Below are 14,995 nucleotides of genomic sequence, written 5' to 3'. Positions count from 1 at the left end.
ATAAGCACCCAGAAACTATATCAAACTGGGAAAAATTTCCAAACATTTTAAAGTAAGAACATCTTCTCAGCTGGGTGAGGTGGCTCACACCTGTAATCCCAGCACTTTGAGAGGCCAAGGCAGGCGGGTCATCTGAGGTCAGGAATTCAAGACCAGCCTGGCCAACATGGTGAAACCCTGTCTCTACCAAAAATACAAAAATTAGCCGGGCATGGTGGCAGGTACTTGTAATACCAGCTACTTGCAGGGCTGAGGCAGGAGAATCGCATGAACCTGGGAGGTGGAGGTTGCAGTGAGCTGAGATCATACCACTGCACTCCAGCCTGGGCAACAGAGCAAGACTCCGTCTCAAAAACAAAAGAAGTTCTTTTCACTCTATGCATCTTTCTCTTAGCCTCTTATAAAAGCATTTAATGATATTCACAGCATTTTTGTTTTCAAGTGTTCATTCTGGTTATTCACCAGTAATCCAGAGTTATCAGTGATATATAGCTATAGTTTATAAAATAAATCACATAGACAAACTCTTGAGGCCCATGATTGGAAGTGTGAGGCAATAAACACGATACTTTTTGGAGGGGGCACATTCAAGGCATATGCTGTGAAGTCAGACCCGCAGAGGCTGCATGCAGCTGGCAGCCATCTCACCCAGGTAGCTGCTGTAGCTGTTTCTGCAGGTATGTGTTTGCTATATCATCTGCTGCCATTTTGAGCTTTGGAAAGGGGGCATGGAGTCAGCTACATGAAAAGTGTATGGATTTGTTTTTAAGTGGGATAGTTTTTAAACAAACTATAGACCTTTTCATCAGTAAAGAGTCATTGCACCAAAGTCCAGAAAACGTTCCTACTTAACCTCTGATATGTACAATAATACTCTGGTTTTGGTCTTAGGTTTCTGTGTGTTTATTACAATGAAATGTCTTTTAAAGGAAAATAAACCATACTATAATTTTTAAATTTTTTTAATAAAACATAAACATTTTAGTGTTTTAGAGCTCTGAAAGCAAAGTGCAATTTACTTTAGAAATGCTTTGAGTTGCACTGACTTAGGAGTAAAGAAGAGCAACAACTTGTAAGTGAGGCAAATATCATTCTCCCTCCTCTGGGGTTAAGCTAATTAAATTTACACACAAAGAGAAGAATCTGAAATTTTTCGGGCCTAGGAAAAATAAGCAAGAAGTAGTTTAATCCATTAACATGTGTAAGAGTAACAATGATACCTCAACAGAAAGAAGGTGGTTAACATAAAAATAAAGGACTGAGGGCAAACTTATAACATGCATTCAGTACTGTTCAGGAAAAAAGGGCAATGAAGCTGTGGAACCCACAAAAATAATCACTAAAGGGATGTTTTCTACTGCAGACACAGTGAGGCCTGATGAAAAAAGCTCTCATGCCTACCCACTCCCTGTCATTTTAATTCCATGTTTACCAGGCAACCTTCTAAACACTATTTCAGTTTTCCAGAAAGCTTAATAGAGGTCCACAATTCCCTGAAGTCAAAGAAGTTCTTAAAAACAAAAGCTCTTTCAGAATTTATCTGGCAGCAAATCCTGACATAAATGTACATCAAGTCTTTATTTACTCCACTTACTGTGAATATTCAAATTTTTTCTGCAGATATACTAATGTATTTGATTACAGTACCACCCTAGATCCCACTCGATGTTTCTTAAAATTCACTAAATACTATTTCTTCACTTTCTAAAATCTAAAAAAAATACATGATTCTGAGACATATCTGAAAAGGTATCCCCCTACCCCTGGAAGTAAATATAAATATTCTAACTCCTGGAAATGAGAGCCCTCTTCACTAGCCCCCACTCCCCTAGCAGCAGAAAAAATAAATCAGTCGTCTTCTTTATACTTCAATGTTATATAAATTTAAGTAATGTGAGTCTGTTGCCAAGAATCTGATCATTTCTGGTTATGTTGGTAAAGTCCAACTCCGGACTACAAGATCAATTACCGGACCCTGTATGATCACAATCAAGGTGGCACATACCTATCTAGAATCTCTTTCTGAAGCCTACTGGTTTCTAAGCTAAGGGGAGCCTGTTTGTCTTCCACCCTCCCTGACTGATGTGTCCGAAGACAAACTAACAGTTAACCTATATCCCCTCTCAATCCTACCTCACTGACAGCCTTCATTCACCTTCCACAAAACATAGGGGAAAAAGGTAAAAAATTAAAATAGAATACAGTTACTACATGGTAACTTAATTTTTATCAAATTAAGTTAGTGGAAACTCATTGAATATTTAAGTATGATCTCTAAGAAATTAAACGTAAGATTCTTCATGTTGCTTAACAAGACATAATACTAGACCAGATAGATGACACTGATGACAGGTACCAAATAGATAATCATGATGATTTTCTGATCTCGGTTTACAGTCCTAAAGATTCCAAATATTTTTTCTAATGGTTAAGTAAAAAAGAAATATTTAGATAAATTTTGAATCTACACATTTAGATTTTCATTTATTTAATTTAGAAAACAAGAAATCATACAAAATATATAGATGACATTAGCATTTATTAAACATGAAGAAGTCTGAGTTGAACCTACAAAATTTTAAAAGCAAAATTAGGAAATGTATATATAAGGTGCTAGTAGCTGACTCACTGAGCATGTCTGCCTCAAGTCCTCTGTGAAATACGACTGGTAAAAATATTAAGTATATCCAGTGCATTTTAAAAATTATCCTTAATAACTTTCTTATAATTACCAAACACCTGATATTTGCAGAGAATCAAGAAAATTTGAGGTACACAGAAGAAAATTACAATTATTCTTAATCTTATCATCCAAAGATAAAGTTTATATGTAATTATGTTACAGTTTTTCCATGTTATTAGTTCTTCTGAAACACCATTTCTAATAACTGCATACTAACCCATCCATCATGTGGCTATAATTTCATTATTCTATCATTGGATATTTACAGTAATTTAAAATTCTCACTTTACTATAGATATGCAACACAGCAATTAACATCTTTGTACATAAATCACAGAATGACCTATTAGAATCTCTTTTGCCCATTTCTTTTAGTAAAGCTTTAAGTTTTTTCCTATTGAGCTAAATAAGTTCTTTTCATATTAATGTGGCCAATCACATATTAATCCTAAACATTCCATTTGTCTTTATACTTCAACCAAGCCATCTGATTCAATAGTTTAACTCACCTCATAATATAATCACATCTTAAGAGGTAAAAAGGAACTTTTGGTCCATCCCTGATTCAGGGACAAAATATTATTTTCCCTCTTGAGACAACTAAGGCCCAAAGAAACCTTTCAAAAAAGAGTATGTGCCTGATTATTAAGAAAGTTTAACAGTTACAGCCCAGCAATTTCCATTCTCATCTCATTACTGAAAACAATCTTTCAAATAGAAATATCAGGCAATTAGCACTTCAGGCTAACAGTGTAGAAGGGCTTAAAATAAAAAGCAATGTACTCTTTTCTGTGTATCTCCTCTTAGGACATTTTTTGTTTTATTTTTGGTCTCTTTCATGTTTCAAATGTCTTGAGAATTTTGGTTATCTGTCCACATTTATGAATAAAGCAATAAGAAACTAACCAAGAACTATACAGATAGATAGGCTTGTTGATTGGGAAATTACTTTTAGGGTTAATCTTGCCTGTATTTGCTTCCCGCTCCTGATTTCCTACCTAACCTGGTGTTTGAGTTCACTTGGTTTTGGCAGCTTGGCTATCTCTTTAGGTGTATTCTCTGTATTCTGAACTGTGGCCGCCTCTGTCTGCTTTGCTTCATTATTTACACTGTTCTTCTGCTTTCCATCTTCAGAAAATCTGTTGAAATTGCTTGGCTGCTAATGGCTCCATTCTTGTTCTCTAGTCATTATGGATTATTCCTTTTAAAAATTGCTTTACTACTAGTTTAGTCTGGCTTTGGAAGGGAGAGGAAATAAAAAATAAGCTCTTGTGATATTCCCAGTCTGCCATCTTTACTTGGAAATCCTTTCACGTTAAAGATGAAGAAACTAAGGCCTATGGAAGTAAAATGACTTGTTTGATATTGATGCAGGTTTTTTCACTGTCCTGTTGCCAGCCGGAAATCTTCTCTGGCGGGTAGCAGCCCTGCCCAGGCCTCACTTAGTTCTGAGCTGGCCACTAGGCTTGCTCTGCCCACCCAGGCTGGCAGGCTGCGCTCGGCTCACGCTGCCAACCTGGCTCCCATGTCTACTGAGGGTGAGCCAGGCACAGAGCAGCAAGGGATATGTGAGCAAGCGAGTGTGGGATCCAGCCATGGTGCACAGCCAGGTGTGCCAGCTGCTGTGGTGGGTCTGTGGTGGGGTGGGCAGCTCCAGGCACAGGCTTCGTGCGAGGCTGTGGCTGGACCAGGCATACCACAGTGGTTTCCACCTTGGGTGCCAGCATCAGGATGAGGGGAAGGCAGTGGTGCCTGAAAACTTGGAGATGCCAGCAACTGTGGAGCCCCAAAGGGGGCGTTACAGCATGTGAAACCTCGTCTTTACTAAAAATATAAAAACTAGTTGGGTGTGGTGGTGGATGCCTGTAATCCCAGCTACTCGGGAGGCTGAGGCAGGAGAACTGCTTGAACCCAGAAGGAGGTTTCAGTGAGCCCACACAGTGCCACCGCACTCCAGTCTCGGTGACAGAGGGAGACTCAGTCTCAAAAAAAAAAGAAAAAAAAACTTGATGTAGAAAACATGTATGTGTGACAAATCACCATTGAATAAACCATCACAAAAACACCAACGAGTAAAAGGCAGAATTAACAATCTGACTGAGACCCAATTGACCCACTCATACTTGAGAGACATATCCCTGACACATACAATCCATTCACTAAACAGAGAGGCAATTCATTCCTTTTCTCCTGCAAGCTAAAACTATAAATCGAGATGTTCAAAAGTAACAAAATTAGGTCCACAAATTAGGTAAGAGAAGCATACATTTATAAAAACTAGCCAAATATCCATCCGATCCTAATTATATTAAGAAAACTCTAAATATAGGTGACATGCCACTTAATACATTTGTATGTGTGATACATACATACAAATGATGATCCACTTCAAAATCATATATAAGAGAAAGACAACCCATGAGAGTTACAAAGGGATGGCTACCTGAAGTCTGAAGCATTTCCTCCTGTCGAACAAATGCGACAAAATAAAATGAGAAAGAAAATGTTATGATATCTAAATTATCACACAAATATAAAGAATTGAACATAATCAAGTAAGAGCAGTTACAGTCAGTCCATGATACCGGGATCATTGCCTTTACTTGAAGGGAAGAAAAAGAAAATGGATTCTCTTGGATGTGGCAAGATGGCCAAATAGGTACAGCTCCCGAAGGCAGCTCCAAGTGAGACCAACACAGAAGGCGGGTGATTTCCACATTTCCAACTAAGGTACCCTGTTCATCTCACTGGGACTGGTTAGGCAGTGGGTGCAGCCCATGTAGGGCAAGCAGAAGCAGGGTGGGGTGTTGCCTCACCCGGGAAGTGCAAGGAGCGGGGAGAGGTGAGGGGGCTCTCTTTCCCAGCCAAGGGAAGCCATGAGGGACTGTGCTATCTGGCCCAGATACTATGCTTTTCCCATGGTTTTTGTAATCTGAAGACTAGGAGATTCCCTGGTGTGCCTACACCACCAAGGCCCTGGGTTTCAAGCTCAAAGCTGGGTGGCTATTCAGGCAGACACCGAGCTAGCTGCAGGTTTGTTTTTTTATTTCCATACTCCAGTGGTGCCTGGAACCTGGGTGAGACAGAACCGTTCACTCGCCTGGAAAGGGGGCTAAATCCAGGGAACCAAGAGGTCTGGCTCAGTAGGTCCCACTCTCATGAAGGCCAGCAAGCTAAGAGCCACTGGCTTGAAATTCTGGCTGCCAGCACAAGTCTGAAGTTGACCTGGGCCAACAGAGCTTGGTGGGGGGAGGGGCATCCGCCATTACTGAGGCTTGAGTAGGCTCTTTTCCCCTGACGGTACTAAGGACTGGGAGGAACTCAACATAATGCAACAAAGCGGCTGTGGCCAGACTGCCTCTCTAGATTCTTCCTCACTGGGCAGGGCATCTCTGAAAGAAAGGCAGCAGCCCCAGTCAGGGGCTTATAGATAAAACTCCCATCTCCCTGGGATAGAGCACCTGGGGGAAGCAGCACCTGTGGGCATAGCTTCAGCAGACTTAAAAATTCCTGCCTGCCAGCTCTGAAGAGAGCAGTGGATGCTGACAAGGAGGGCTTTCCCAGGACGGTGCTTGAGCTCCACTAAGGGACAAACTGCCTCCTCAACTGGGTCCCTGACCCCCATGCCTCCTGACTGGAAGAGACCTCCCAACAAGGGTTGACAGACACCTCATACAAGAGAGCTCTGGCTGGCATCAGGCCAGTGCCCCTCTGGGATGAAGCTTCAGGAGGAAGGAGCAGGCAGCAATCTTTGCTGTTCTGCAACCTCTGCTGGTGATACCCAGGCAAACAGGGTCTGAAGTAGACCTCCAGCAAACTGCAGCAGACCTGCAGAAGAGGGGCCTGTTAGAAGAAAAACAAACAAACAGAAGGCAGCAACATGAACATCAACAAAAAAGACCCTCACACAAAACCCCATCCAAAGTAAATCCATGAAGATGAGGAAACACCAGCACAAAAATGCTGACAATTTCAAAAATCAGAATGCCTCTTCTCCTCCAAATGATCGCAACTCCTCTCCAGCAAGGACACAAAACTGAATGGAGAATGACTTTGATGAACTGACAGAAGTAGGCTTCAGAAGGTGGGTAATAACAAACTCCTCTAGGCTAAAGGAGCATGTTCTAACCCAATGTAAGGAAGCTAAGAACTCTGACAAAAGGTTACAGGAACTGCTAACTAAAACAACCAGTTTAGAGAAGAACATAAATGACCTGATGGAGATGAAAAACACAGCATGAAAACTTCATGAAGCATACACAAGTATCAAGAGCCAAATCGATAAAGAGGAAGAAAGGATATCAGAGACTGAAGATCAACTTACTGAAATAAGGCGTGGAGACGATATTAGAGAAAAAAGAATGAAAAGGAATGAACAAAGACTGCAAGAAATACGGGACTATGTGAAAAGACCAAGACTATGATTGACTGAGGTTCCTGAAAGTGGTTTCTTTGAAACCAACGAGAACAAGGAGACAACGTACCAGAATCTCTGGGACACAGCTAAAGCAGTGTTTAGAGGGAAATTTATAGCACTAAAATGCCCACATTGGAAAGTGCGAAAGACCTAAAATCAACACCCTACTGTCACAATGAAAAGAACTAGAGAAGCAAGAGCAAACAAATTCAAAAGCTAGCAGAAGACAAGAAATAACTAAGATCAGAGCAGAACTGAAGGAGATAGAGACCTGAAAAACCCTTCAAAAAAAAATCAATGACTCGGAGCTGATTTTTTGAAAAGACTAACTAAATAGACTGCTGACCAGACTAACAAAGAAGAAAAGAGAGAAGAATCAAATAGACACAATAAAAATGATAAAGCATTCCCTTTGAAAACCAGTACTAGACAATGATGACCTTTCTCACCACTCCTATTCAACGTATTATTGGAAGTTCTGGCCAGAGCAATCAGACAAGAGAAAGAAATAAAGGGTATCCAAACAGGAAGAAAGGAAGTCAAATTGTCTGTTTGCAGATGACATGATTGTATATTTAGAAAATCCCATCTCAGCCCAAAAACTCCTTAAGCTGATAAACAACTTCAGCAAAGTCTCAGGATATGAAATCAATGTGCAAAAATTGCAAGCATTCCTATACACCAATAATAGATAAGCAGGGAGCCAAATCAGGAGTGAACTCCCATTCACAATTGCTACAAAGAAAATAAAATACCTAGGAATACAACTTACAAGAGACACAAAGGACCTCTTCAAGGAGAACTACAAACCACTGCTCAAAGAAGTAAGAGAGGAAACAAATGGAAAAACCTTCCATGCTCATGGATGGGAAGAATTAATATTGTGAAAACGGCCATACTGCTGAAAGTAATTTATACGTTCAGTGCTATTCCTATCAAGCTACCATTGACTTTCTTCACATAACTAGAAAAAAAATTACTTTGAATTTCATATGGAACCAAAAAAGAGCCCGCATAGCCAAAACAATCCTAAGCAAAAATAACAAGGCTGAAGGCATCACGCTACCTGACTTCAAACTATACTACAAGGCTACAGTAACCAAAAGAGCTTGGTACTGGTACCAAAACAGACATATAGATGAACGGAACAAAACAGAGGCCTCAGAAATAACACCACACATCTACAATCATCTCATCTTTGACAAACCTGACAAAAACATGCAATGGGGAAAGAATTTCCTATTTAATAAACGGTGCTGGGAAAACTGGCTAGCCATATGCAGAAAACAGAAACTGGACTCCTTCCTTACACCTTAAGACCAACTCAAGATGGATTAAAGACTTAAACGTAAAATCTAAAACCAAAAAACCCTAGAAAAAAACCTAGGCAATACCATTCAGGACACAGGCATGGGCAAAGACTTCACGATTAAAACACCAAAAGCAATGGCAACAAAAACCAAAATTGACAAATGGGATCTACTTAAATTAAAGAGCTGCTCAGCAAAAGAAACTATCATCAGAGTGAACAGGCAACCTACAGAATGGGAGAAAATTTTTGCAATATATCCGTTTGACAAAGGGCTAATATCCAGAATCTACAAAAGGAACTTAAATTTACAAGAAAAAAAAAAAAAAACATCAAAAAGTGGGCAAAGGATATGAACACACACTTCTCAAAAAAAAAAAAGACATTTATGCTGCCAACAAACATGAAAAAAAGCTCATCATCACTGGTCATTAGAGAAATGCAAATCAAAACCACAATGACATACCATCTCATGCCAATTAGAATGGCAATGATTAAAAAGTCAGGAAACAACAGATGCTGGAGAGAATGTGGAGAAATATAAACACTTTTTACACTGCTGGTAGGAGTGTAAATTACTTCAACCATTGTGGAAGATAGTGTGGTGATTCCTCAAGGATCTGGAACCAGAAATACCGTTTGACCCAGCAATTCCACTACCAGGTATATACCCAAAGGATTATAAATCATTCTACTATAAAGACACATGCACATGTATGTTTACTGCAGCACTATTTACAATAGCAAAGACTTGGAACCAACCCAAATGCCCATCAATGATAGGCTGGATAGAGAAAATGTGGAACATATACACCATGGAATGCTATGCAGCCATAAAAAAGCATGAGTTTATGTCCTTTGCTGGGACATGGATGAAGCTGGAAACCATCATCCTCAGCAAACTAATACAAGAACAGAAAACTAAACACCACATGTTCTTACTCATAAGTGGGAACTGAACAATGAGAACACATGGACACAGGGAGAGGAACATCACACACCCGGGCCTTTCAGGGGATGGGGGAAAAGAGGAGGTAGGAGCATTAGGACAAATACCAAATGCATGCAGGGCTTAAAACCTACATGATGGGTTGATAGGTGTAGCAAACCACCATCGTACATGTATACCTATGTAACAAACCTGCACGTTCAGCACATGTATCCCAGAACTTAACATAAAATTTTAAAAAGTAAAAAAGTACTTCCTTTGTAGCAGTAACTAGGAACAAATACAGATGGAAAAAAAAAAAAGAAAAAAGATAAAAAAGAAAAATTCTAGCACTATATGACTACTTTCATTCTCTCAACTCCTAAATGTTAATGTTTTATCTTTGACCAACTTCCCCAACACTATAACCAAAAGGGGCACTTCCACCCACATCTTTGGTCCACCAACTACAGGTAGTAACTTCCAAATCTCTATCTCCAGCCACAATCTGTCTCCTGAGTATCGGACCAACATATATCTCTCTGAACATCTTCACTTAACTGTTCCATAAGAATGTTTAGCACAAAGCACACCAAATTGAACTCATTCCCAATCTGTTCCTCCTATATGACTATTCTGGTTACTGGTATCATGCTCCAAACTCAGGAGTTATCCATTCTGTTTTCTTCTCCTTCACTAATACTGTATTAGTCAACAAGTCAAGTTCCACTCTACTTTAAAAGAAAAAAAAAAAAAATTTTTTTCATACATCTATATCCTCCATTTTCAAGGCCTCTGTCTTGGTTTAGACATATACCTATTTGAGACTTGGATTACTACATCCATCTACTAACAGTTCTCCCTACTTTCAATCTGGTTTTTACTTCAATTATTCCTCTATGTTGCTGCCAACATGATCTTTCTAGAATACAATTTATGTCATTTCCACCATTTAAGAAGCTTTCAATGATTCAAAATAAAAACTTAAAACCCTTAGCAGAATATCCTGTCTCCTGCCACCTCTTTAGCTTTATTTCTTCCTCATCTTCCGTGTAAAACACTAAATTCCAAACACAACACTGCAGTTCCTGGAAAAAAGTCATACTGTTTCTTACCTCGATGCCTCTGCATATGTTATTCCCTCTTTCTAGAAGGTTCTCTTTTTGACATGGTAAATTTGACCTACTCAAGACTTAACCATCTTGTATAGCTTTCAACTTCCTCCATTTCTCCTTGATCCCACAGCATTTAATAGACACTCATACTATATTACAATTGTCTATCCTTTTCTACTAAACTTTGAACACTGTGAAAGTGAAAATACATTTATTATTCATTTTTGTGTCCTAAATGCCTAGCACATTGTCTGGAAATAGCAATTGATCAAAACTATCTGAAAAATGTTTATGCCTTTTTCTAGAAACAAAACACTTAAAAAACATTCCCCAACAGACACAGAACAAAACAGGTACTTAAGAAAAACAACAGGAACTAGGCAAGAGGCAACTGAGAAAAATAAATGGGACAGAAAAAGAAAAATTAAACACATGAAGTCTCTTCAGGTAGCTCCTGAGAGCACTCTTGCATGCTCTTTGTCTCATATTCTCTCACCAACATGTTTTATCTATTTAATCTTCAATGCTTATTCTGATTTCCTAGAAAATAAGTGGTAGGCACAGAGAGAAAAATAGAAAGCCTTACTTAAATCAACTATTCCTCAAAAATGAGCACAGTCAGAACTTTCAAAATGACATAGTTAAGACCCCTGATCTATGGAGTCTCAATTTCACTTCTAATAGTTACCTCCTAAGAGTTGAGATTACAATGCACATTTTACAAACCAGTTATCGTACATTCTCCCTTAACAGATTCCCAAAAACTCTTCCTGAACTTTATTTTTTCTCTTATAGAGAGAAATTACATAAATTCCCTATTTACTCTGTAAACATGCTTTTACATTTATATACTTAAAATACTTTCCTTCCACGTTGCCCCAATTGGTCCTTGAACAAAAACTTCTCCCAGATGAATTCTCTCTACTACTATATTGCCAGTTTTCCAGGATCACAAACGAAAGGAACTAGAGAACTCTCTTCCAAATACGGGGCCTCTAGTGTTCTTGATCCCTTTCTTTTCTTCAGTGGTAACTTACCCAACGTTGCCCACTGATGTAAAACAAATTCAGAATCCATTCAAGTTCACAATTAAGTTTAGATGTGTGTGAGGGACTGGGATTGTGTAGACCAGACTCTACATAACATATAAAGTTAGAAGTCCACAACAGTTACTCTTAGTTTGATGTAAACGTAACCATTAAGTAATATTCAAACAACAGGTGCCAAGTTTGTAATGAGCACTAACTGAAAAATAAAGGCATAAAAATCCATGTCATATCTAGCAGTATCTAGTATAACAGTCATAAATTAGATGTTCTGAAGAACATGTGGGGGAAAAAAAGACTTGGAAGTCTTAAATATATTACTCACTGGTGATAAAACTTCTCTAGCCAGGTTTTTTTCCCCTCCAATCATTAGCTCTTCTCTAGCCCTACTCTTTCAAAAAGACCAGTTCTTCAAGTATCTTTCTTGGTAGGATCCACCCTACCACGTCTAAAAAAGACCAGTTTTTCAAGTATCTTTCTTGGTAGGATCCAACCTACCACGTCTAACTCCCAGGCTTAGGTTAAGCTGCCTTGCAACTGTGATAATTACGTTATCCAAAGAGATCACTATGTTTAAATTTATCTTTACCTAGCTGCCAATTCATTAATTCCAGTACATCAACAATGGTCCGGGAAGACAGGAAAACTGTTCTCTACAGACGCATGTCAACTAATAAATTCAAACGGAATGAGGGAAACAAAAGAACCACCATTGGAACGCAATGGCAAAATCCATCAATGAATGCTAAGATTAGTAGTCATCTGCAAGCCTGAGAGTACCTACCCCCAAATATGTATTAATTTCAAAAGGGAAATAGTAAGTTTACAGTAGAGACACCAGGCGGATTATTACTTTAACCAAGTGATCACAGTTATCATCACCAGTAAGAAGGCATGTTAATATCACGTGACCTGTGACATTAAGTGTTGAGAAGAACACTTCAGCCCCTGTGGTATTCTCAGTAATGCGTAAAATCAATTAAACCATGAGAAAACACCAGACAAACTCAAATTGAGAGGCATTCCATAAAGTTAACAGACCAGTACTTTTCAAAAAATTATCAAGGTAATGAAAGATAGGAAGACGAGGAACTCTCACAGAATGGAGATTAAGGAAAAAGAATGACTAAATGCATTGTAGAATCCCCATTGGATCCTGGAACAGAAAAAGGACATTAGTGAAAGGGCTGGCAAATTGTAAATAAAGCCTGTAGTTAATAGTATATTGTAGCAATGTGAATTTCTTGCTTTTGATCACTGTACCCTGATAATGTAAGATGCTAACATAGGGGGAAACAGGATGTAGGGAACTCTGTACTGTCTTTCTAACTCTCCTGTAGGTCTAAAATTATTCCGAGAGTTTTAAAAAGCTCAATTCCAGTTACCAAGCCTACTAGGTCAACTAACGCATTTTTTATTTATGCAGTTCTTTTTTATACCCTCTTTCTCTCCTACAACCTATTATCAATTTTTTTCTGAGTTGCTACTCTTTCCTACTTTTTCCCTAAAAGGCTTCCAAGTGTTTACGTTTTAAGACTTCTCAAAATAACCTTATTTCCTCCCAACAGAGAGCTACTCTCCTTCCTGTAAGGCCACAAAATGACCTACCTTAAAAGATGTAAAATACTTTAATACAGTATCTTATAGCTTCGTAACAATTAGCAATACAAAAGTGCTTGTAAATACATTTACATATGTAAATTTTGAGATGCATAAACACTTATTTTATAGATGAGAAAATAAGACCAGAAAAATTAAGTGATTGACACTTAATATTAATAAATGTCAGAGACTGAATCTGAACCCAGTTCTTCAGGCTCCAAAACCAAATTACCTTATTAAAATAAAATGCTCTGTACCTGAAAAGCGTCAACTTCCTTGGCTTCAGACAAGCGAATTACATCAAATAGACCATGATTTTCAAGGAAGGTCTAAATTTTCCTATTGTTCTAAATGTCAAAAAGCTTCAATAATTATACAAATAAGAATTCTGGAAATCATTGCAAATTTTGTGCTCCCCCAACCATTCTTTTGATTTTTTTAAAAAAGCAGACTTTAGTCAACTCCCCTTCAACTTTTTAGGCCGAAGAATCGCTTACCTCTACTTTCATACCAGCTCCAACTCATGCTTTCAAGTATCTGAGCTGTCATTCCAATTTCTAATTCCATTCATTTCTTTATATTTGCAAATGAAAACTTGGGGCAATCCTGCAGGGCCCCGAGCCCCACGAAATACTCTGAATATCTTTTGTCCTTCACTCAAAAAAAACAAAAAAAAAGTCAAACGACTTATTGCTAATGCATGTGTCCGTTTAACATTTAGCGCAACGGTGTAGGGCGATGTAACACTGACTTGAGACCTCGGAGGAAACAACTTTCACCTGACTTAACTGGCACCAGCATTTTTCTCCTTCACAGTTTGTAATCTCCTGCCTTTTGTAATCTATAATCTTTTTCATGTTACCTGATTTCTATATCAGCCAAGTGAGAAAATTATTTAAACCAAACCAAAACAGCTGAGATTAAAGAAATCATAAATTACGGAAATAAGCCTTTAAATTTGAAAACTAGTAAGAGAAGCATTAATTTATTAACGGGCGCTTACTATGTGCAAAGGCACTTAAAAGAACAAAAAGCTCCTGAGGTCTTTGAGCACTTAACGACGACTTGCTCATTTTTGTGACCTCCTACCCTCACCCTTCCAGCACCTGGCATCTGCAGGAGCTGAAAAGTTGAACTGAATTGGGGACGCTGAAGTAACAGGATATGCTCCGGGGAGAAACCCGTGGGAGAAACTTTGAAAGTGTTATCGAACAGCATTACGCTGTTTAATTCAAACAGAACAGGTTGCTGCTCTGTTTAACCCCGCATGGGGGACTGGAACGAGAAACCGGGACACCGAGGGACCCCAAAGGTCTTGGGCAGAGAAAAGGGGGCGTCACTTGCCTCCCATTCCTGCAAGAAACGCTGGGCCTCGTCAGAACCAACGCTCTTATGTCTCCTAAATTCGTCTTTCACGTACTGGTCGCCCAGGGCTTTGAGGTCCGGAGGCAGAACACGGTGCAGCTGCAAGACGCGCTTGTACAATGCCCGGACTCGAGAAATGTGCCGTCCCGGCATAGCGCCGCGGGTCAAGCGGTGACTACGCCTGCGCAGAGGGACGACACGTTCCAGCCCTTCTGCGAAATTGCGTATTAGTGAACCGGAAGGTAGACGGAAGAGGGCGCGCGACCTCTATCCGGTTTGGTCCCTTCCAGAATCAGGTCCTTCCGGAAACCCAAGCTCCGATGCGGGCGGAAAACTGGTCGGTCCTTCTCTAGGAGGGGCGTGGCCCTCGTGGAGTCGCGCCTGCGCCTCGTCGTGGCTTCTTCTGGGCAGCGTCCTGGCGACACAGGCCTTGAAAGAGGGAGGTCAGTCGTGGGCAGTTGTCACTTCTCAGTCCCACTCCACTGTCTTTTTCATGCAACTTCGTTTCTGTTCCTTCTACCAAATTTCTT

General features: G+C 39.5%; 1 protein-coding gene across 1 annotated transcript in view; it reads right to left on the bottom strand.

Annotated features, from left to right (window-relative positions):
• Nucleotides 1-14,704, bottom strand: part of LOC105475557 (succinate dehydrogenase complex assembly factor 3) — a 74,792-nt gene extending 60,088 nt beyond the window's left edge. The window contains exon 1 of the mRNA XM_011730911.2: nucleotides 14,445-14,704. Coding sequence (XP_011729213.1) covers nucleotides 14,445-14,618 — 174 coding nt within the window. The 5' untranslated portion in view covers nucleotides 14,619-14,704. The remainder of the gene's footprint in view (nucleotides 1-14,444) is intronic.
• Nucleotides 14,705-14,995: the final 291 nt, after the last annotated feature.

The sequence above is a fragment of the Macaca nemestrina genome, chromosome 4 (assembly GCF_043159975.1).
Source record: "Macaca nemestrina isolate mMacNem1 chromosome 4, mMacNem.hap1, whole genome shotgun sequence".
NCBI classification, from domain to species: Eukaryota; Metazoa; Chordata; class Mammalia; order Primates; family Cercopithecidae; genus Macaca; species Macaca nemestrina.
This window is presented reverse-complemented; position numbering and strand designations above follow the sequence as displayed.